This window comes from Saccostrea cucullata, unplaced genomic scaffold, assembly GCF_032062105.1.
Source record: "Saccostrea cucullata isolate Sc308-1 unplaced genomic scaffold, CSIRO_AGI_Scuc_v1 ctg7980, whole genome shotgun sequence".
In the NCBI taxonomy this organism is placed as follows: domain Eukaryota; kingdom Metazoa; phylum Mollusca; class Bivalvia; order Ostreida; family Ostreidae; genus Saccostrea; species Saccostrea cuccullata.
The window spans coordinates 6637-29265 of record NW_026927176.1 but is presented as its reverse complement, the minus strand read 5'-3'; the positions used below and the strand labels follow the sequence as shown (position 1 = coordinate 29265).

The 22629-nt window shown below is 33.3% G+C and overlaps 1 protein-coding gene across 1 annotated transcript; it reads right to left on the bottom strand.

Moving 5' to 3' along the window:
- Positions 1 to 4226: 4226 nt before the first annotated feature.
- On the bottom strand, positions 4227 to 22188 carry LOC134273666 (uncharacterized; the record flags this gene model as incomplete). Its single annotated transcript, XM_062755856.1, has 3 exons — positions 4227 to 4688; positions 5277 to 5483; positions 20494 to 22188. Coding segments are annotated over 3 exons (2364 nt in total), but the record flags the coding sequence as incomplete, so codon positions are not given.
- Between the last annotated feature and the right edge of the window lie 441 nt (positions 22189 to 22629).

The window sequence follows — 22629 nt, the reverse complement described above, 5'->3', positions numbered from 1 at the left end:
GTGTTTTATTTTAGCTTTATAGTCTAAAAATCTGGAATTCCAGTAGAGCATCTTTCTCATTTTCATTGTGTTGATAATCAGATACATTTTGTTAAATATTGTTTATGATTACATGGTATCTCTGTTGTTAACGCCATTATCAATGAAATTAATATATAAGGCAAAACTATATACAAAAAAAAAATAATAAATAAAACCCCTAAATAACACCCCCCCGTTTGAATGTTGATGAAAGTAATATTTGACGTTGTCAACAGGAGCTCATCAATTTTCATTTTCCCCCAATTGGTGCTGATCCAGGAATCTTAATAATGGGGAGGGGGATATTTGGGCCCGGGTTTAGGGGGTGGAGCGAATCCTCGAAAGCTCTCGGACCTAAGTAATTTTTGAGAATCAGCTGTTTTTCTTACGTTTACTTCTCTTGCCAAAAGAATTGATAAAAAAATGTCTTTAAATTTTTGGTTACTGGGGTGGGGATTCCTTTCCTAAATCCGACAGTGCTGTCGTTTACTGATTTTTATTTGAAAATTAAAATAGTCGTGTACTTTTTTAATTTTCAAATAAAAATCGTAAACGACAGTGCTCAAAATCCCGGTACCTCCTGTTTATGAGGGTTTGAAGTACTGTGTAATCACATATTAACGCACTTACCTAAAGTGGACTATATTCTCCAATGAAACGTTTCGTCAGGTATCGCACTGTCAAAGCTGAAAAAAGTTGAAACTTATGTTATAAAACTAATTCTCTCTCCTCTCTGCACATTTAAATTAATCATATGGAAATAAAATAAACTATTGTTACAAAAAGATTTAAAACTTTTTTTAAATAAAGTTTAACTCACCTGTTTTTCCGACCCCCGGGCATCCCAGGACAACGATTTTACACATGCTGTTGTCACTGATTGATTGACCTCGACCCCTGGCCCCGTTTGACCCCGCTCCTCTGTAGTTCATCACAACAACATTCACGCCGTGCACTGTCATTTAGATCCGCCTCTTTATTTCCCAAATTTCACAACTTTTAAGCCAAAGAGATCGCAAGTTCTTTTTATCTTTGTAAAGAATAATTTATATAGCATAAAGTTTGGGCGACACTTTTAATCCATCGATATTTGATGAAACTCCTTATGAATATGTCAAAACTGAATTATTTCGTAGAATATCCATAGGAAAAAAATCAAAACGTCTCGTTGAATATTTCTTGCCGACTTTTCTGAGTTTGCGGTTTGCCCTCACACAATATGTAGTATTTTAAAAGCAGTTGCCGTGTGCCTTTTGTATACCATGGAGATCCAAACTATATGCCTCATACGTCACTGAGAAACAAACCGTTTTTCTCAACTGTCAAAAGCAGTTTTGTCTTCTGAGACTTCTCTGAATTTCCTCCTCGGCTCTTCAAATTTAATAAAATTCTGAAATTTAAAAAGGGTATATATGCATATTTTAATTTACTTCTGACGAAATCATGTACGCAGATCCACACCTTTTGTTTCGTTAAAAAAAATTAATAATTGTGTAATTCGCTGTGGGATTTCAAATTATTAAACATAAATATTTTTGAAAAACAGCTCAATAAACAAAAAAATTATAAACTTCCATAATCCTTCGTAAATGATTAATGCATAAAGAAACGCTTTTTTTTTTTCTTTATCTCGAGGTATCAAAAAAAAAAAATAAACAATATTCACCATGCAGTACCTTCTGACCCTAAGGATCCGTGAAACAGACTGATTATATAGAGTGGAAATTACCAAACTTCTGTTACCATTTCAAATTAACCCTGGCCCGTGTGCACCCTAGCCGTTAACTACCGGTTTCTGAGGAGAGATCAAATGTTTATAAGATAATTCTCAGCCTTTAACAAAACCCCCGCTGGTTTCTGCCTCCTACATCATTCTCACCAAAACCGACAAATTCTAAAGACGTTCTTTATTTCGCCATTAAACAGTTAAAGAATGTTTACATTTTGAAATTAGTTTTGTAAATCTAAATTCGCATATCCAATTTAACTTTAAAAGAGAAGTAATTTATCGCTAGGAATCTATACAATATATTTAGTGTCTAACTTATGTATGTGTTTATAAAGGAAAAGTGATTGATGAACAGTTCTGATCTACAAACAAAGAATTGGATATCTACAGAACTTAAAAAACAGGAAATTTCGTAACACGGGCACTTAACTCAGTAACTGCAATCGCTGATTAAAAATTTATCCTTAAATCAACACTTATTAAAAGGTAATGAGTAATGAGTCCCTAAAAATGCCATTTTAACACAAGACTGGGGTCTACACATAAAAATATATATATGTAAGAATTGTAAATTTCCAATTTTTCAAAAAATTAAAATTCTACTCACGGGGCATGATAGGCCGCGCTCTATACATCGTCATGTAAGTTTCCCTCATTCATAAATCTCTTTATCCCTCTCCGCTAACTGATAAGAGCATTTTTTTTTTTAATGTTTTCCCTCAACGGAATTTGAAGTGAAATCTTTTTAAAACCAGGTTCTAAAATATTTTATCTTTAGAACCTCTGTAACGATTGCCCCTCAGCGCGGGGTTAATTCCTTTGGCTCGTTTTATCATTTTTCGGTCGCTATTTTAGAGTTTTACTTACTTTAAAGATAATTGTTTATTGAATGGCCCCGGATTTCCGATAAGTCTGTGGTGTAAATGATCAATCCGTCAACTGAGTTACCAGAGACCTTTAATGACCGGCTTTCTTTGAAGTGTGTATCTATATGTTAAATCAATCAGCAGGGATTCTTTGCCCGAGGTTATCTTTAACACTCCCCATTCCTTTTCTTAGTTTTCTTAGTTACATGTACAAAACCCCCTTTTTTCGTAATCAAATATTATAAATTAACCTTTAATGAATGGATTCTCCCCCTTTTTTTGCTTACTTTTTTCATGTAAGTTGAAAGCTGAAGAGCTACGTACCTGCGTTCAAATATAAATTAACCCCTGGGCTTTCTGTTACCTTTTATTTCGTTTTTGGATTCTGGAGACATTTTAGGGGTTTATTCTAGGCCTATTTTGAAACCGGAGGAACCCAGGGTCGTGAGTCCGGCGCCCTGAATTTAAGAGGGTACAAACATATTTCTTGACAGGGTGTTGTGGTGCATTTTATATATTTGGTTGATATTGTACAGATTCAACTTTAACTGTTACTTCAGAAAATTCTCTGCGAATCACACACATGACATTAACCAGACTGATCGTTATAGATACATATTCATTTGCACTTTGAAAAACTTGATGCTCTCGGGGGATTTCAAGTACACGTACTAGTACGAAGTATCCGACGTTTTCCTGACGTGCCATGAAAATATCAAAATCGTTAAAAAAGCCTGGAAAACATCAGATATATATATTTCGGACTAGTACAAGTACATGCATTTAAAGAGATTTTCTTTTCCTTGTTCGTCGTTCATTGAAAAGATACAGGATGAGGAAAGCACAGAATTAGAATTTTACTTTTGGAGTCTTTGACTCTTTGACGTAGTCGGGGGTGGGGTGGGGGTTGTTGTCGACACTTTTTTGACTGGCATTAATATTACCTGACTCGCAATATAACCCAGCCTGATTTACCGCTTCCAAGATTATGACATTATGAACGTGCTAAGACTCAGGAGTTTGATTAATATTAATCTATAATTATCTGTTGAAATAAGTACTATTACTGATATTAATATTTCAATAAACGGAGAGTGCTTTTGACTAACTTCTTTAATTATCTATGCAACCGTGAAATGTAGAAGATCAAATGTAACAGACGGCTGTTTGCCTTCCTAACCTCGACTCATCAAGTGAACGATACAAGTGCACACGTACAATTCACAAGGATTATCTCCCTGGGTCTCTAAGCCCTCATTATATTTATATATCATCATTAGTGAGTTCCATTTCGTGTGAATGACCTCAACATTCACCTGTGCACTCTTTGTGTATCATCCATCCGCAGAACAAAGAAGTTCGAATGAGTTCTTCGTTTGAAGAAGGTGATAAATCGTAATATTCCTAACTACGTGTAAACACATCTGGTACATGTGGCAAAATTAATTAAACTTAGCAAGAAGCGGATCTTACAATTTAAAATTGATACATCCCAAAGAATAAAAAAAAAAATAGGAAAATAGATTTAATAAAACAAGAGTATATTTCAACAATTATAAACAAATAAATATCTAAGAATATATAAGAATTAATGAATGGTTCTTAATTTGTCAGCAGTTGGTGCACTTTTTTCCATGTTTCAGGAAAGTCCTCGGGAAGGGAATAGGAAATATGGATGAGTCGCCATTTCCGCTTCCGGTTGGAATGTCGGATCCCGACCAGTGGCGTTTCTGTGGCATTTTATATCGCCTCCTAGGGACGTCCAACAGGTGCGACGAATACATCTGGTTCACTTCCGTTATTTCCTCCGACACACGTTTCACTTTTGTAGGCAAGAAACAGGGATCTTCATAAGCCCACGGAAGTTTATATGCCTGTAGTTTTGTTGAGAATTCCCTTTTAATGTCTTTGGTTAGTTTTCTGTCGGCCCTGTCGTTTACGGAGGTGGACAGTTTCGCTCTTTTTATTGGAGTTGCGTCATCTTCGCTGTCCATGAGAGGGAATCCAGTGTCAGAAATCACACGCTTCGCTCTCCGTCTAATCTCCATATATTTCTCTTTGATTTCATTGTCCTGCAATTAAAAATGTTCATAAAAAAATATATTATTTATTTACAGAGGCGGATCCAGGTATCTTAAAAGGGGGAATTGAGGTCGGGTTCCATAGCCACACCAATAATGACATTATATTAAATTTTACGTATGCTGGGGTACAAAAGAGGGTCTCCCCCCTAAACCCGCCAGTGAATTGAGCAATATTAAACATTGTCCCCCTAAGAGAATATATTAAAATATTTCAACTGAATAAGACGCCATTGACTCATTTGTTATGTATACCAACACATCGACGGGTGAAGGGAGAAAACCGCCACAGTTTTTAAGACTTGTGCAGAATTGTGATGGATTAAATATTGTAATATTCCTATGTGTAAAAATTAAACATTTCTAAAAATTCTCAGTGAAATTAACTTATTTTATCTTAATGTTCAGTATGTTAACTCACTAATAAATAAATACTTAACGTGTCACACACACATGCACATAATATTAATAAATAAACTAAGATTTTTTTTTATTAGATTTCTAAAGATAGAAAAAATAGACTAAGCCCCCCTCTCTTTTCATCTATTTCAAAGGCAGAATTTCAGTTTAAATACTGACCTTCTTTCTGAGTGACTCCGTCTTCCTCTTCAGTCGGTGTAACTGGCTGCTCCACACCTTCATCTGAATCGTCTCCGATCGCTTCGGGGACTCCTCCTTCGGGGGGTCACTTCCGGTTGGATCAGGCCGGACTTCCTCTTCGTCGGGCTCAACTTTTTCCTCGGAGTCGGAGAGTTTCTCCACAAAACCACGGCAGATTTTCGTGGACTTTGTTGATATATTTCACAATATGAAGAAGAAATGGTGGTGTTGTTCCTCTCTTTACGACTCTCCATGTTTCTGGTCTGTGGACTCGTAGACATGTGTGTCATGGTCTGTCGTAAGTAATGAAGAGGGAGCTGTCGCTGTGACACGCTGAATTTTAGCATTTTACTGGCAGATTTCTCCAAACAGAAGTGACAATGTCTAAGGGTATTTATATAGACTGCTAAGAAAAATCACAAGCCTAATCTCGTATCATTGTTGTTAAAAGTTAATTGGTCGGCATGGCGTAATTAATTAATTGAAGAATAATTAACCTCTCGTGTGAAGTCCTAAATAATTAATACTGAGTACTCAACAGATTATTTGGTTAATTATTGCTCCCAAAAGCCAAGCCGACTTTAAATAATTAGAAGGCGTCGTTAAAGCCACGATTGAAGTTAATTTCGTACGTAAGAACCTTAAATCACATAGGGTGCGATTTGAAGTTGTAAAATGATAATATTCACTGTTTATGCCTTAAATATTTTACTATATCTTCTCAATAACTCAATAATAAATCTGGATTTTTTTCCTTCAAAAATCTATACATGTATCTATACATTTCTTAAAACCTGGTTATCATTATGAAACATTGCTTTCTTAATGCATTCTTTCTGATTAAAATTGTGTCAATTTTCCTCTTTTTTTTTTTTTTAAAAAACAATGACATCACAGCTGTATATGTAATTTCCTGTATTATGTCTAATGTGGTAATACATGTATTTTTACATTTAATGTTAAAGTTACATATATTTATACGACATTATTGCATTTCATTTTCATATTTATTTTATACCCCTTTCAACATTTTTAATTTACGACATGTATATTTTCCGGAATTGCAAGGTAACTTTCAGACAACTAATTGTACTAAGAAAGTACAGTTGTACAATGCATGTGGAAATAGCCTAAGGATAGAAAAAAAATAAACCACATTTCAAAATGCATGATCAAATAAAATGTCGGAAGTAAAAAAAAAATGAAATCAAATGCAACAATATGACTTATAAGTGAGGAAAATCTTAACCTAAAAATTTCTGTATCATTAATTGGTACACAAAAATAATTCTTGGGATAAAGCATTTTCAGGAATAAAAATAAAAACAATTTATAAATAATGAAAAAATTAAGATACATTTTGGCTAATTCGATTCTTAAAAGCAGAGTTAAGGTGAAACAATTTGATCAAATATAAACTCATGTCTTGACTGATATACTGTTTAAAATTAAAAAAAAAGAAAAAAAATTCCAAACAAATTTGAGTACCCTCTCTACACTGCACACCAAAGTGTTCTGATCCTAAGGTATTTTTCTGGAGTTAGAGTGATCTGCCCTCATATCTAAATAATAAAAAATAGAAATTTACACGATGTAACTCGTGATCAATTTGTAATCAATTCAAGTATTCTCAATATTTTGAAAGACCAAAATAAATTATCTGAACGTGTTATTTACATGTATTTTATCTATTGAAGTAATTAACAGTGATTTCTATTCATTGATACTGTGTTGTCTTTGAACATTTTTCTCGGAGGTAAATGTCACGCATCATGCATTGAAAATAAATTTAAATTAAGCTCAATATTAACTCCTTTATATAATATATTTTTCCCAATGTCCAAAAAAAAAAAAATTATAATATGTAACACTAATAAAACGGAAAAGTCACGGATAAAACTTTAAATTGCTATCATTATGCATTCTATAGACTTGAATGAGACTTGTACTACAGGAGGCATTACACCACGACGTCACAACGTGGCGTCTATAATTAATAAATATGCCTTAATGAAAAACTGAAAAGTGATTCATTTTTACGACCTCAAAAACATTCCTTAAATATTTACATTCGCTGTGTTTTTTCTACTAAGTCAAGTGACATTGATTTGAATACCATTTTCGTGTATACTCACGCGTAGAAATATATATATACGGAGAAACGTGCGCTAACGTGACGTCACAATGAGGCTAGAGCGACGTTAGAAAAATTCATAGGCGCTTGGGTCAAGGATACTGTATTTTTATAATGTATTGTCGAGGAAATTCGAACTATACTCGTAACATTTTTTTTCAGTGCACAGTGTTAGTTTTTAGTTTTTTGTCAACCTTTCTGCTTCATATACACTAAAATATCACGCAAATTCGATTTTATGCACGCTTTAAAAATGACATATCCCACTGTATACTAAGATTTTCTTTTTAGTATACAGTGGGATGTGACATTTTTAAAGAGTGCATAAAATCGAATTTTCTGTGAAGTTCTCGTGTATATGAAGCAGAAAGGTTAACACAAAACTATAAATTAATACTGTGCACTGAAAAAAAATGTTACGAGTATAGTTTGATTTCCTCGACAATACATTATATAGAAAAAATACAGTATCCTTGACCCAAGCGCCTATGGAAGAATTGCAAAGATATAGGGCAGCGATAAATTCAAACGTGGAGTATATTTTTTATGCTTTCAAACATTTAAAATGTAAATATTTAGAATGTTTTTAAGTTTTGTGTGATTCATTGGTGTGTAAATCACACAGACTTGCACGTAGGCATATTTTTCATGAAGCGCTAGCGCGCCTCATGAAATATGCCTACGTGACAAGTCTGTGTGATTTACACACCAATGAATCACACAAAACTTAAAAACATTCCTTAATAGATCTTATATAGATATATCGATTTTAAGAAATTGTCATGTAAAGTTCACGTCAATATATAGCTTACTATGACGTCATATATATATAGGCAAGTAGAATATTTGGTTGTAACCTGCGAATTATGTAAATTTGAAATTCCAATACTTTTTTGAAAATCATGTTTACAGGTTTTATACATTAACATCTATTAATTTAAAGAATAGATGCCTTTATTTTATGAGGAAAACTTTGTTGCTGCTATTTGAGTTAGGTTAGCTATAAATTAGATCGGGTTCGGGGATATCTCAAATTCCCCCTTTTTTGCCCTGAATCCTAAGAACGAAAGCTTAAGGTATACGAATTTTGTAGCAGACAAAATTTTTCAAAAAATATGCTTTCAATTACGATTGCTTCTTAAATAATTTCATAAATAGTATAGACAAATATCGGATATGATGATTAGATGCATGGATGGATCTATTCTTTTTTGAAAAATTCGCTGAGATTGGCTAGGATTGAAATTTTCTTTGTCAGCATACATGTGGCATAAGTTGTTTTAAAAGTTTGTTAACCCTTTAGTTTACGAGCAAATATATATCAGATTGAGGAATATTTTGTAATTATGCATTAAATATATTTATATATAAATTGGGCATTATCAATGAGAAATTGGGGGGGGGGGGCGGGGGTATAATACAGTAATATGATCAAAACATTATAATCAGGGTTTATCATTTTTCGAAACATTTATTCAATTGAACATTCTCAAGTGATGCAATACGTAATATCGCGAATACCAATGGTGCTCTAACTTACTACCGCTCTTTTGTGGGGGAGTCGAGAAAGTTCTAAATTTCTGGGGGCACATGACATTGTTTATAGTAGTAACAATCGAATGATTCGAACAATTTAATGAAGAAAGCATTATGTTTTGCCAGATATTGAACTCCAAATAGTAGATTGTCAAATAAGGAAAGTTTAGAATATTTAATCTGCTTTAAATTGTGACAATTTTCGATGAAAATTTAATGAGAAGAGTCGGCTTAGATAAAAAAATCGTTAAAAATGTAATACTTTAGGATTGGCTCCTCTCAAAAAATGATTAGGCTAGTTCAGCAATTGTTTAGCAAGGTATTCCGCCAGGATTTTTCACTTATCTGTCCTTATAAATTCTGCATAATATCTTGCATTGCATTCAATAGCACTTTGCCACCACCCAAAAGACATTTCCTACCTCCATCGCGAAAGAGTTCCGCTAAGTTAAGTAATCGTGATATAAAGTATTGGGGGATCTTTTAAATGCACTTTGCAATAGGAAAACAAAAATCAAACAAACTAAAGCCCCCAAAAGCAAAGTTATACCTTTTCCAGATCTGAGGATTAACAGTGAAACTTCAAATATTGTAAGGGTAATGTTCAGAATAAATCAGGCTATAAGTTATTATCATGCAATAGGAACTTAATTCATATTTGGCTTAATTTATGCCCCTGATATCATGTATATTAAACAACACAATCAACCAAGAAAAGCCAATGCTTTATTCAAACTGATGTACTCTTGAAATTAAATTCAGAGATTCTCAAGTGTGAAATATTGCCCCATGGTTCCTTTGGCAATTACATAAATTTTATCAAATTCATTGGCAATCAAAGATTCGCTCACTTACCCATTAGAGCCATGCTAATTATTTTTACTTGTGTAACGAGTCATACAATAAATTTGACAATACAATCTGACTCAAAGATATTTGCTTCTGCATTTTAGGGATGGGGATTTTGATTGATGTACCTCTTGCTCATGCATTTTGCACTTCTAAGGCTATATAACCATTAGAAATAAAGGAATTGATAATTCTATTTACCTGTGGTTTGGGTAAATAAGGGTTAAACTGGTAAATTAAGGAAAATGACAAATTAATGCTCAATGCAAGTTAAAGAACATAATCTGCTGTATGCTATAACCAGTTGCTTAAATTCGAAATTTCTTCTTTTCGCTTTGGTAAGTATTTAAAGTTATTAGCTCTAGGTGTGCTGTGACCCAGAAAAATAGTAACTGATCGTGAATCATGTAATATTAATTATTCATTTTCAACTACTGACAAGGTCAATTCAATAAGGTTTAAATAAAAAGGATATACTTTACAATTCACAAAATATAATGGAAAAAATATTCCAGCTGTTTACTTGTGTTTACCGAAAATTTTCTCTGCTTTAAGCTTTAGGCATACCTGAATTTTATGTTCATCGGTGGATTACATTGTTTTAAGCTAGTAGTTTTACTAAAATTAATTGATATTCATAAAAGCTATTCTTGATAAATTTATTTTATTGGTTAGAGAATAGAGTTCATGGAATATTTACATCAGATGAGAATTCAAAACCACCAGGGTTAAAAATATTACTGAAATTAACTTTGGTCATTCAAATTCATAACTCATAGATAGGGGAGAGACATGCCATTCATTCATTTCAATGGATAAGGATTTCAGTAGAAAGAGTGCATTATACACGTACTAGAATGAGTTGTATATGAGGCTATTGATCATGACTAGGAGTATAACAAAATTTTGATTAATTCAGTAAGATTTATTATTTGCAAGATACAGTGTACTAAGGTTATCAAGTCAAGTACATACAAATTTAAACTGATCGTACATGTAGTCGGCTTATTTAAATGACTAAAACATATATCTTTGTTCAGCAGTCAATTATTGATAAACATGAGGCAAATGATTTCATTACTACATTAGGTCCACCTGTTTGAATATACAAAGATTTCACCAATTGATGCGATGTATTTCACAATGGCATTTTTCTTGGACCTAAATAAATTTAGTATTATATCAGACATCTAAACTTGATAAGCATGATGTAAGCCTATGGATTTCAATCAAGATACACAAATCATAGAGTCAATTTAATTTTATGGCTTATCCTATTTTAAACAAAGCAGTGGAAACCACTAGTTATAAGATCCAGGGCTAGAAACATTTAAGGCAAACCCATTGGAAGTTCACAAACATCTTCAGTCAGGGAAAATTTTAGGAAATACAAAGCTATTTTATTGTTATTAATGGATTAGAAATTAAAGCATTTGTCAAAATTTTCCACTAACTATATTAGATTCATGCCAGGTAAACATATCATTTATCCAGAACCACAGCAACATTCTATTTCTCAGCCTTTGGCTCCAATGCACATAGTCAAAATGATTCACAGTACTTTTAGGTGGCAAAAGGAATAATTAAAATACACATGTAATCATGTATTCTTGCAAGCCAGGTTGATGGGGGAAAGGGTTTTTGCTCTGTGTGTGAGCCATTTATTAGTAATACTTGTTCTGTTCCTAGTTCTAGGTAGTTAACTTACATTATTATGTTAATAGGCATAGATCTGTAATTTTCATTGGAAGTGAACTTTAAAAAGTTCCATATTATTACTCCATTTAATAAAGTATCATTTTACACCCAGTTTGTTATGTATATGCTCACAGCTCATACAGATAGGTTGGGTGAAAAGCATTCATTAGAATAAAGTTAAAAACTGATGTCAAGATCCCGTTTGGAGTCATAGTTGGGAGTAAAACGTTGACTGCTGTAACACCCTGTGTTACATGTAATACATGTGATTACTAAAAGCCTGGAATGAATGCTCAGATATAAAGCTAACCTTATTTTATTACAATTAACATGATTTATTTCCATAGATAATCTTACACGGTAAGTTAAATAGGTTTTCTTGAACTATTGTTTAAACCAGCCAGAATAAATTCATACATGCTGCTGTTGAATTGAAAAGGGTAGATCAGGATCAGCCATTTTTATGATGGGACAATATTTTGTCCACATATAAATGTTTCTTTAAGTTTTATTACATGTAATTCATCATGTATAATATAAATTATGACGCAAATTGCATATTCTTAGTCTAATTATTATACAGACGTAATCAACTTAGGAGTAATGGGGATCTAGAGTTATTTTCAGGGGGGCTATTTCAGTTTCCCCAGTAAATAGGTGACATTTAGGGCGGTTGGTCGTGGGTCGGTTGAATGCGGCTTTCCCATTTTGTGGGGTGGCAAAAACCTCGGGATTCCAAAGGTTTCGGCCATGTGGCGTTTGCGCCGAGCCATTCAACTGATGCTATAATTCATTGTGATGCTGCTGCTTAAAACAAACTAATTAACTGTGAAAATGTGTGCTGCTTTCAACAAATCCATGAATTGGTCTGCTTTGATTGATTGAAACAAACTCAATTGCTGTGCAAAATGTGTACTGCTTTCACCAAATGTCATGGACAGTGCTTTGCTTGCTAAACTATCTTAAGTAACGTTCGCGGTTTGATAACCCGGAACTATAACTACATACATGTAAACTTGTAAAGTTCATTTAAAATACATGTACATAAAATTTAATTGTAAGGTTAATTACCGTTCGCGGTAAACCCGGAACGGCCATTATTATGCTCATTATAATTACATGTACATGTAATATTTTGCTTGATTGTTGTTGATGCTTGTTGTTGCTGCTTGTTGAAATTGTTTGGGGTCGCCCTGCTTGATCCCTTTTTGTCTGCTTTAAGCCACGACCAACAATCGCCAATATATTAAAATAAACGTGTACAAAATCATGTTTGTTTTATTTTCCTCTATATAAATAATAGCATCTATTAATTTAAAGAATAGATGCCTTTATTTTTTGAGGAAAACTTTGTTGCTGCTTTTTGAGTTGGGTTAGCTATAAAGAGCGATATATGGTAAGTGTCTCAATTGGCCCCCAAAATGAGTATCTTAATTTTACTTTATATATAGCTTTAACTTGTACAGCTATATATGCGACCTTTATTGGTCATTTTCATTTTGATCAAAACGCCGTTATTTTAGAAGTATGACATCATAAAAATCAAGTTTTGCCATTTTAACATTTTTTGTAAAAAACTGCTTATTTTCAAGCAGTTTTTCTTCCAGAAAATATAGAGCGCAGCCTAGAACAAGATTTATATTTTTACGCGGGTATGTTAAGGAAGCATATAAGTAATTTCTCAGGAAATTTATACTTTTTGAAGAAAATTTAGTTTAATGAATTACCAAAACCACTGATAAACGTAAACTGTTATTCACTATTGCATAAAGATAAAAGCGTGTCTAACGCAAACACGTGCATCACCGCCACGGCATCACGTGACATCTATTAATAGCAAAATTTTCCTTAATAAAAAGGCTTACAGAACAACAATACCCCGGAGTTTGATAATTTCTTTGAGTATGTAATATAGCTGAAAAACATCTATTTGTCCAAAAAGTGCTGCTAGAATCCAACTATCTTGTCCGTAAAATATTTATTACACACATTGACAAACCTTACCATTTGTTTTGAATTTTATAAATATGAATCGAGATTTTTCGTACAACCATGCTTAACTCGGGATTCTAGCAGCACTTTCCAAGTTTGTCAAAACGTAAACTTTCAATCTGTACAAATCGTTTGTTTTGAAATAACCAGCTTATTGTTGTTCTGTTGCATTTTTTGGTCAAGAATGACGGATAGGCCGACCGGGTTTGTAAATAGCACTGTCTTCGAAAGAGAATATAATCAATGAAAATAAATTAGCATACCCGTTTAATTAATTGAACTCCATATGATTTTAAATCAATATTTCTGAAACTTCCTTTTAAACTCCATTTTACGTATCTTTGAACATGCCGTCTTAGCTAAATTCTCTTTACACGACATGATCAATTTCCAAGTTACTTGATGTACACATATGACGTCATCGGTGGTAGATTTCAATCATAATAACTGTTACAGCATATCAAAATAGAAACATTTTATTTTTGTAAATGTTTACACGTTTCTAATCATTTTCTAATTACATTACATCGCTAAATACCAATATTACGAAAACTTGTGTTATAAGATTGACGTCATTTTGTCTACTATGACGTCATAATACAGCACTGATCTAGGCAAGGTAGAATATTTTGTATGCTTCCTTATTCCCCCGCGTATCAAAGATGTAGCTATCCAATACTGATAAGTGACAGAAAAATTATTCATGTTCTACACTGCGTTTATGTTTCCCATAAGAAAAAACATCAAGAAAAAGGCATATTTTTGGGCTTCTTTGTTAGATAACAAAAATAGCATCATTTCTCATGTCATTTACAGCTCGAGAGTGCATATAAATGTGAAATATATATTAGAAATACTTCAATATAATCCCTTCTTCAAAATAAATATCAATTAAACATATCTGAATGTCATTCTAAAATGTTATTTTTAGGGGGCCAAAATTGGCTCTTACCATATATACTCCTTAGATCGGGTTCGGGATATCTCAAATTCCCCCTCTTTGCCCTGGATCCTAAGAACGAAAGCTTAAGGTATACAATTTTGTAGCAGACAAAATTTTCAAAAAATATGCTTTCAATCACGATTGCTTTTAAACCCCAAACCCCATCCCATCCCATATTTTAGAGATATGGGAGAATATACATCTTGATATTAAATAATTATATAAGAAGTTTTGTCTGCTGTTGGGGTTTTCTCTATCTTTTCAGGTTACTTGAACATTGACTTCACTTGGGAGATCTTCGTCGTGGTATTCCATGGGCCTGACCTTGTATTCTGTAATTTTGATTGCGTATTAAGCATACCCGAAGAGTCCTAGATGGCATTCCATTGAATTACGATTGGTTTCCCTTGTCGTCTCAAGATTCAGTTTGCGCCGAGCCATTCAACTGATGCTATAATTCATTGTGATGCTGCTGCTTAAAACAAACTAATTAACTGTGAAAATGTGTGCTGCTTTCAACAAATCCATGAATTGGTCTGCTTTGATTGATTGAAACAAACTCAATTGCTGTGCAAAATGTGTACTGCTTTCACCAAATGTCATGGACAGTGCTTTGCTTGCTAAACTATCTTAAGAACGTTCGCGGTTTGATAACCCGGAACGATAACTACATACATATAAACTTGTAAAGTTTATTTAAAATACATGAAATAAAATTTAATTGTAAGGTTAATTACCGTTTGCGGTATACCCGGAACGGCCATTGTTTTGTTTATTATAATTACATGTACATGTAATATTTTGTTGATTGTTGTTGATGATTGTTGTTGCTGCTTGTTGAAATTGTTTGGGGTCGCCCTGCTTGGCACCCCTTTGTTGCTTTAAGTCACGACAACAATCGCCAATATATTAAAATAAACGTGTACAAAATCATGTTTGTTTTATTTTCCATATAAATAAATTAAATTTTAATAAAGATGATGATATTTTCTCATTTTATTCATTAAAAGGGGGAATTTTTATGAAAGAAGGATATGGAGATAACGAACAGTATTCAATCTCAACGTCCATAAAACAATATACAAAATAAGAGCAGAGCAAACACGGACCTCCGAAACATCAGAGGTGGGATCAGGTGCCATTGAGTAGTGAGCATCCCCTGCCGACCGGTTTCACCGCCCTGTGCTCCTTGTCATGATCAGGAAATAACGGAAAAATCCGTCGTCAAGTGTAAAAATAATGGACTAACAATTGGTATGAAAAAAGTCCGTCAGCATTTGACTCAATAATAGATTGTATTTGCTGACAAGGTCATTGTATTGACCATAAAACTTGATGATGACTTTAAACGAGACAGCTGATATTTTTGTTTCATCAACTTGTTTGTCAATAATTTGCCTCGTTTAAGGGACCTATATGTCCGAAAAGCTTTGTGTGAAATTTTCAAAACTTTGACATTTCTCTCCTGACCACTTGCTCTTAATTTTTTGGTATTAAAAACAATATCTTTATGTGCTTATTTTTACACAGGAGCACGTGCAAAAACAGTGTGAAATGGTAAAAATAGATTATTTTCAGACATTATTGTTTACCCCCAAAAATGCTCTAAAAAGAACCAAAAATGTCAAATAACTTTCAAAATCAACAGGTTTTTAATTTACATACTTGTATCTTTAAAATGAAGGCAATTCATTATTTATTCGCATGAAAAATTATAATGGAGCACAATGTAAGTATAACTACGTTTTTCTTGCATTTTTAACAATTCCGACATACATAACAGGTAATAACTTCAAAAGTCTTTGTGTGAAAATGTTGTAATTCATATTTTTTGAAAGAACTGGTTTATCTCTTTATTCTAACAAAGAAAACGGTATACCTTTATGATAAAATAAATGAGAAATATGACGATTTCTTTTATTTTCGTACTATTGTGTAATAAATATTGACCTTTCTGCACTAAAAAAAAAGTAAGTAAGCACTGACAAACATCCGAATATAAAAATATATTTTGGGAAAAAAGGGTATTTTGTTTTCATTAGAAACAATTTAAGGTAGGATTCTTCTCATTTAAAAATTTATGAAATTTTCACAGAATCAAAAAACAATATCAGTAAGTGATAGTATCAGTGAAATTAATTTCGACCGTTTTATATAAACAAGGTCAGGTCAAGGTCATTATCTTTTTCATTGACATTAAGAATAAAAAACAACTGTTGCCAATCATGTTGTACCTACTTCTATTTCAAAAGTTTAATGATTGTTCTTTTTCATTAAAACCAATTACTATATCGGGTCTAAAGCATGATATTACCAAAATTACATAAATAGTTTAACTTAACTGGATATTGGTATGAATTTTCTCTGTTTTCTTAAGTTTTTTGGATATATTAGTTATTTTCATGTGCTTCCTATATTCAACTTTTTCTTATTTTCACATATAATAAAGTAGTATTATAAATGTACAAAATGAACAAAAACAAAAAATTTTATGTTTTCTAAGAGAGAAAAAATACTTTTTATGGATTTTTGGCTCAAATTTGCACTTTGATAGGGAGCGTTAAAAGCTAATAAAGTTCTAGTTTGTCTGAAAAATCATATTCATTTGATAAATTTTGAAAGTTTAGTCCCTATTATTAATCTAACATACATTTGAAAATTTCTCCAAGTCTTCATTGGTAAAAATTATAACTAAATTCCTTGTTTATTATAATTTTGAGAGGCAAAAAGAGATATTTTTATACGCCACCATTCCGCCAAAAATATAGTCCCTGCTAATTTTCAAACGCAGTTTACCATTTCTATTTAAAGTTGTACACTTCTGATGAGGAAAGAAAAATATGGTCTTTTAAATTCCTTACACCTCAATGTATAAGACATATCAGCAAATGTACTTTTTAAAGTCTCATCTAGTCAGAAACCAGAGAAGAATCCTACCTTAAACAGAGTAATTATTTTCTTCTTCATTCCAATCATTCTGTTTCTCTCCCACCCCATTTCCCCGTCAGCAACCAACACCTATTAGAACCTAGGAATGACTTTACACAATAAAATCTACATGTACAATAAATCAATAAGCAAATATAGGTACTAGTACATTTCTTAATTTTTTTTCTTAGTTTTATCCAGAAAATACAATTACTGTTAAACATAAAATTAAACATATTTCCCTGATTTAAACTGCTTTCTTTGCTGAATTTTATCTTATCTTTTTGCACTTATATATCTGCATATCATCGAGGTATTTATTCACAACTGAAATTGATATGTAATATCAACCAAAGGAAAAAAATTCTAATATTAACAAACTCCATAAATCAAATAAAACTGTTATTAATGATGAATAAATTATCTTTTTGTAAATTGTGTACCTTATTGATTATTAACAATGTTATGCCTATATTACAGTTGCAAAAGTCAACAGGTAAAAGCAAACGTCGCCATTGTGACTAAACATGACGCTGCTTTGACGTAGAACGACATAGGTCCCCCTTAAGAAATTGTTCATACGTAGAGCATGCTCTTGCGTATCGAATCAAGTGAGATATATATACTCCGTATGCAGGTGATGAAGGTATATTGCTGCATAAGTAAGGGAAGTTGACAATAGAAAAGTTAGAAAGTCATCACGTTTATCATATAGCTTGGTTGTTAGATTACCATTAGTGTCTTTTTCAAGGAGAATATCCAAGTATGAAGTAGAAGTGTCGGACTCTGCGGTATCTTTTATCTCAAGCTAACCAGGATATGGAAATAACGATTGAACTACACCCAGTGTTGAATATTTACACTACATGGGATCACTGTTTGTAGCATATTCTACTACGATTATTGCTGAGATCAAAGAAATGCCGCGGACATTATTCTCCGATAAATCACAAACGTCATCAAAACATTATCAGATCAGAAACACGCATCAAACCTGTGCAGCTGAATTATACATTTGATTTAAGAATAGAATAATACTAAGACCACATCAATGTGCCGTTTTTCGCAATTTAAACACCGAGTGGCTGATGAATGTAGATTTCTAAAGCGAAGCGGGGCTGTTTAACGGATTTCGCTACGCCATATTAAAGCTCCGTAATTTTAGTGATAAAGTGGTGAAATAGGAAACTTATTTTGTTATAATAATTGTATATTCCAAGAGATTAATCTATAAAAGCTACAAAGATACATGTATTTATAATTAATAAAAGGCTAATTTTAATGCGGCGAAATCACAACTCGTTTGCATTCTTTTTTACACAGGTAAACAAATTTACACTCTCGTGACCTAATTTGTTTCTGTATAGAGAAAGGATCAGCCGTATTTTATTGCTACTTAGTAGAATAGAGATAAAGTCCTTGTTGCTGTTAACATTTCTCGAACCTCGGAGATTATTCTCAACATTCACGAAAACGCTGACTTTATTTTTTAATTAACGTACTTGTTTGCATTTATTTGATCAACTTTGTTTGACAGTACGACACGATTATCATTTTGTACGTCTGGGATTCGAACCCGGACTCACTCAAATGTGAAGCGAGAGACATATCACTACACCACCGAACCACTTTATAGGCAATGATGAAGTCACATACATGTATATATTCACGTTCCATATCGTCAAAATTTTTACACAATGCATGGTGTCTAATTTAACCTTTATTAAACAGTTCTAACAGCTGTAATAAGAATATAAAGTCCGCCGAGAACCCGTTTTATACTTAATAACTCTCCTCATGCCTCTGTCCTAAAAATAGCGACATGTAATACAGAAAATACTAATAAAAAGAACGGAGTTGGACACTCTGAGAGAGAGGTTACAGAGGTCCTAGGGAGTTTTGTATAAAATTAAATTGCGAAAACTCAAAATCCTCTTGAGATATCGCCCAAAAGGATAGGGTAACACAAAGAAAAGAAGTATAATTTTACGACCTTGAACTTTGACCTTTTGATCTCAAAACCGATAGGGTTCTTTAGTCCATAGGGAGTAGCTATGCAAAATTTCATTGCAAAACCTCAAAGTGTTCTCGAGATATCGTGTGGAAACAAAAACGTTACAGACAGACAGAATGACGGACGGACGCACGGACAGACCCAAATTTATATCACTCACTTTTCAAGCGGGGGACAATTAAGAAAATTCAGAAATCCACAAAATTCATGACTGACTTTCCAGTGATTTTAGTGTTTGCTAATAAATTCAGAATTGTACCTGTATCACTGAATGCGACACTTGGTTGATTGATTGTATACTGTTTAACGTCCCTCTCCAGAATATTTCACTGATATGGAGACGTCATCATTGCCGGTAAAGGGCTGCAAATTTAGGCCTTTGCTCGGCACTTACGGCCTTTGAGCAGGGAGGGATCTTTATCGTGCCACACCTGCTGTGACACGGGGCCTCGGTTTATACGTTCTCATCCGAAGAACCTCCCCATTTAGTCGCCTTTTACGACAAGGGGGTACTGAGGACCTATTCTGTCCCGGATCCCCACGGGGAGCGACACTTGAAAGTAGGGACAAAAGACAAAATGACCCTTTCATTTCCTTTGTTAATCTTATCTTTTTTTAACTATTGCTATAAAACTGATCAAGTCAGGGTATGAAATTTAATTTAGGAGAAAGATCAGAACTACATATAGTAATGTGTTTTTAATGTTTGCATTTTTAGTTTACATGGGTGTATTGCGACAAAGATGAGCTCTGCAAAGTGTTTTATAAATTCCCTTTTCCCTCGATTGGATTCAAAAGGACTAGTCAGCTTCTTCAACACCTGTAATAAAATAAAATGCATAGAATAAAAATGTTTATGCATATTGATGAAGTTTGATCAATAGCATGTATTAATAATTTGAACATGTCAATTTAAAGTGTTTTTACTCAGATACAAACTTTAATCAAATCATTCCTTCTTTTTTGAATTTTGAATTATTATGGAAGATATTACCAATCAAAACAATAGCCATTTTTTTTTTTTTTTTTTTTTTTTTAGATTTTCTAGGAACAATTTTTGGCGAGATTGATGATACCCTAATGTGAAATTAAGGATGAATACATATATCATATTAATAAATATTAAATAGCAATCACCTATCTTATGTCTCTTTCTTTTTATGTAGCTATATACACACACTGTTTTGTCTGTCCATGAACTAACCCAGAGGAGATGAGTTTTGTTGTCATAACTGAGGCTGTGTGGTGTGTTTATTCCTTCCGCTTGTGTCAGTATGTGTGACAGAAAGTGACCGTACTTGTCAATCATATGTACTGTGTTGGAGTACAAATCACACACCAGGATGTGTGACAGCGCATCAGTACAGATTCCATGTGGATATAGTCGTGATTGAAATGTAGGACCTGTGTAGGAGAAGAGATGTCTCCCTCCACCATCTGTCACCACTACACGACCAAAGTCAGACACAACAACATCTCCATTGCGGTTCTCTGTAATGTATATAGGGTTCCTGTACAGTTGCTGACCCTTGTTGTCATGTTGTATTGTCTGTATGTGTTGTCCTGTGTTATCGTAACGGTTAACCTTGCCTGTCATTTTATAATATAACATCACCAGTGGGTCTCCATTATGTGGGGAGGAATAGATACATCGTGGCTCCCAGAGGTCAATTCCTTTTATCAGTGTAGACTTTGTTCTATCATCTGTAGAAAATTTGTGAATTTCATTATTACGGTCTATATATATTAGTTCACCGTCATTGTCTACTGTGTGTGCTCCGTATATACTATACCATTTATAATTATCTGTTAGTCCTTTACTTTCCAGGTGATGCAAATCGTCCCCTTTTGTGTTTATCAAAATAAACACAGTAAAATTAATGTGCCTTTCACTGACCCAGATCCGGTCTGCATCGAGACAAGAAATATGTGTAATATGACCAGAAGTGTTCAGTTTAACTGATCTGTGTAACCAAGGTAAAAACATCAGTTCCAGTTGAGCTTCATCTCTTATTTGTCTTTGTCCTCTCTCTATGACATTGGTTTCACTCAGAAAGTCAACCACATCCTCCTTGATGATTTTCATAGTCAGGTTAGGCGAGGCGTTGTGTGTAATATATAGAAATTCATTTATCTTTGGGAAGAAGGTGTTTTTAAGGAACAAGAGTAATTTTACCGCTCTGTTTGCTGATTGTAGATATTTGTATTCATATTTTTCTATGCTGGCAATATTTCTCTTCCGTTGTTTTAATCTATGATTACATGTGTCCACGAGCCTTTTAACGTCAACATCACACATAACAGTATCAATCAGGTCTTTTAATGTCTGGGCTTTTGTTGACATCTTTAGTTTCACATGTTTAAGGTTAAAGATATTGGTTTGACCAGATCTTAAATTATCTTTAATGTATGCCAGTAAGACACAGTTATTATACAGAGTCTCACTTCTGATCCTGTGAATGGTGTATCTGTTTTGTTCACGGTTTCTTTTATATTCTGTTCTAATGTTCAGTATTTTGTTTTGTTCATGTTTTTTACACTGTGCACAGAAAGGAAATTCACCCGTATAACAGTACCTTTCATATACTAATATTTTGTCTGTCTGTCTTACGCAAGTCTCGAGATTTGGGATGTCATACTTCTCACGGTAAATCACAACATCGTGGTATATGGTCTCTAGATCAATAACATGTCTCTCTTTACATTGTAGACACAATTCATGTTTACACGTGTTACAGTAGTATTCTGTGTCCCCTACACTGAGAACACCGCCGTGTCTTACACTGGGCACTTGATCCTGAACCCATAATTTATAAGATCTAAGTCTCCATCATCACAATCACCTGAAAAAAATTGGAGAAAATCAAAATAGTTAAAACAAAAAGCTTCTAAATTGATTATGACTTAATTAGATATTGATTTCTTTCTGTTATTATTTAAACTTTTGTCATAATATTTTGTAATTATTTTCTGGGGTATAGTTATAGCCTTTGAGGAGTAAAAATCCTCGGTGCCTTTTCTTACTTTAGACACAAGTCATTTTTACATGTGGGACAGTTAAATTCTTCATCTTCCTGACAAGAGAAAAACACTGTCGTACTTTACCCAGGGAGTTGGGGGTGGGAGGGGTAAAATCCTTGTGTGTTCATGATTTTGAGGGTAAAAGATAAAAAGAGATTCATGATCTCATAAATCCTTTAGATGATACAAAGCAAGGAAAGGATAAATTTAAGGACCC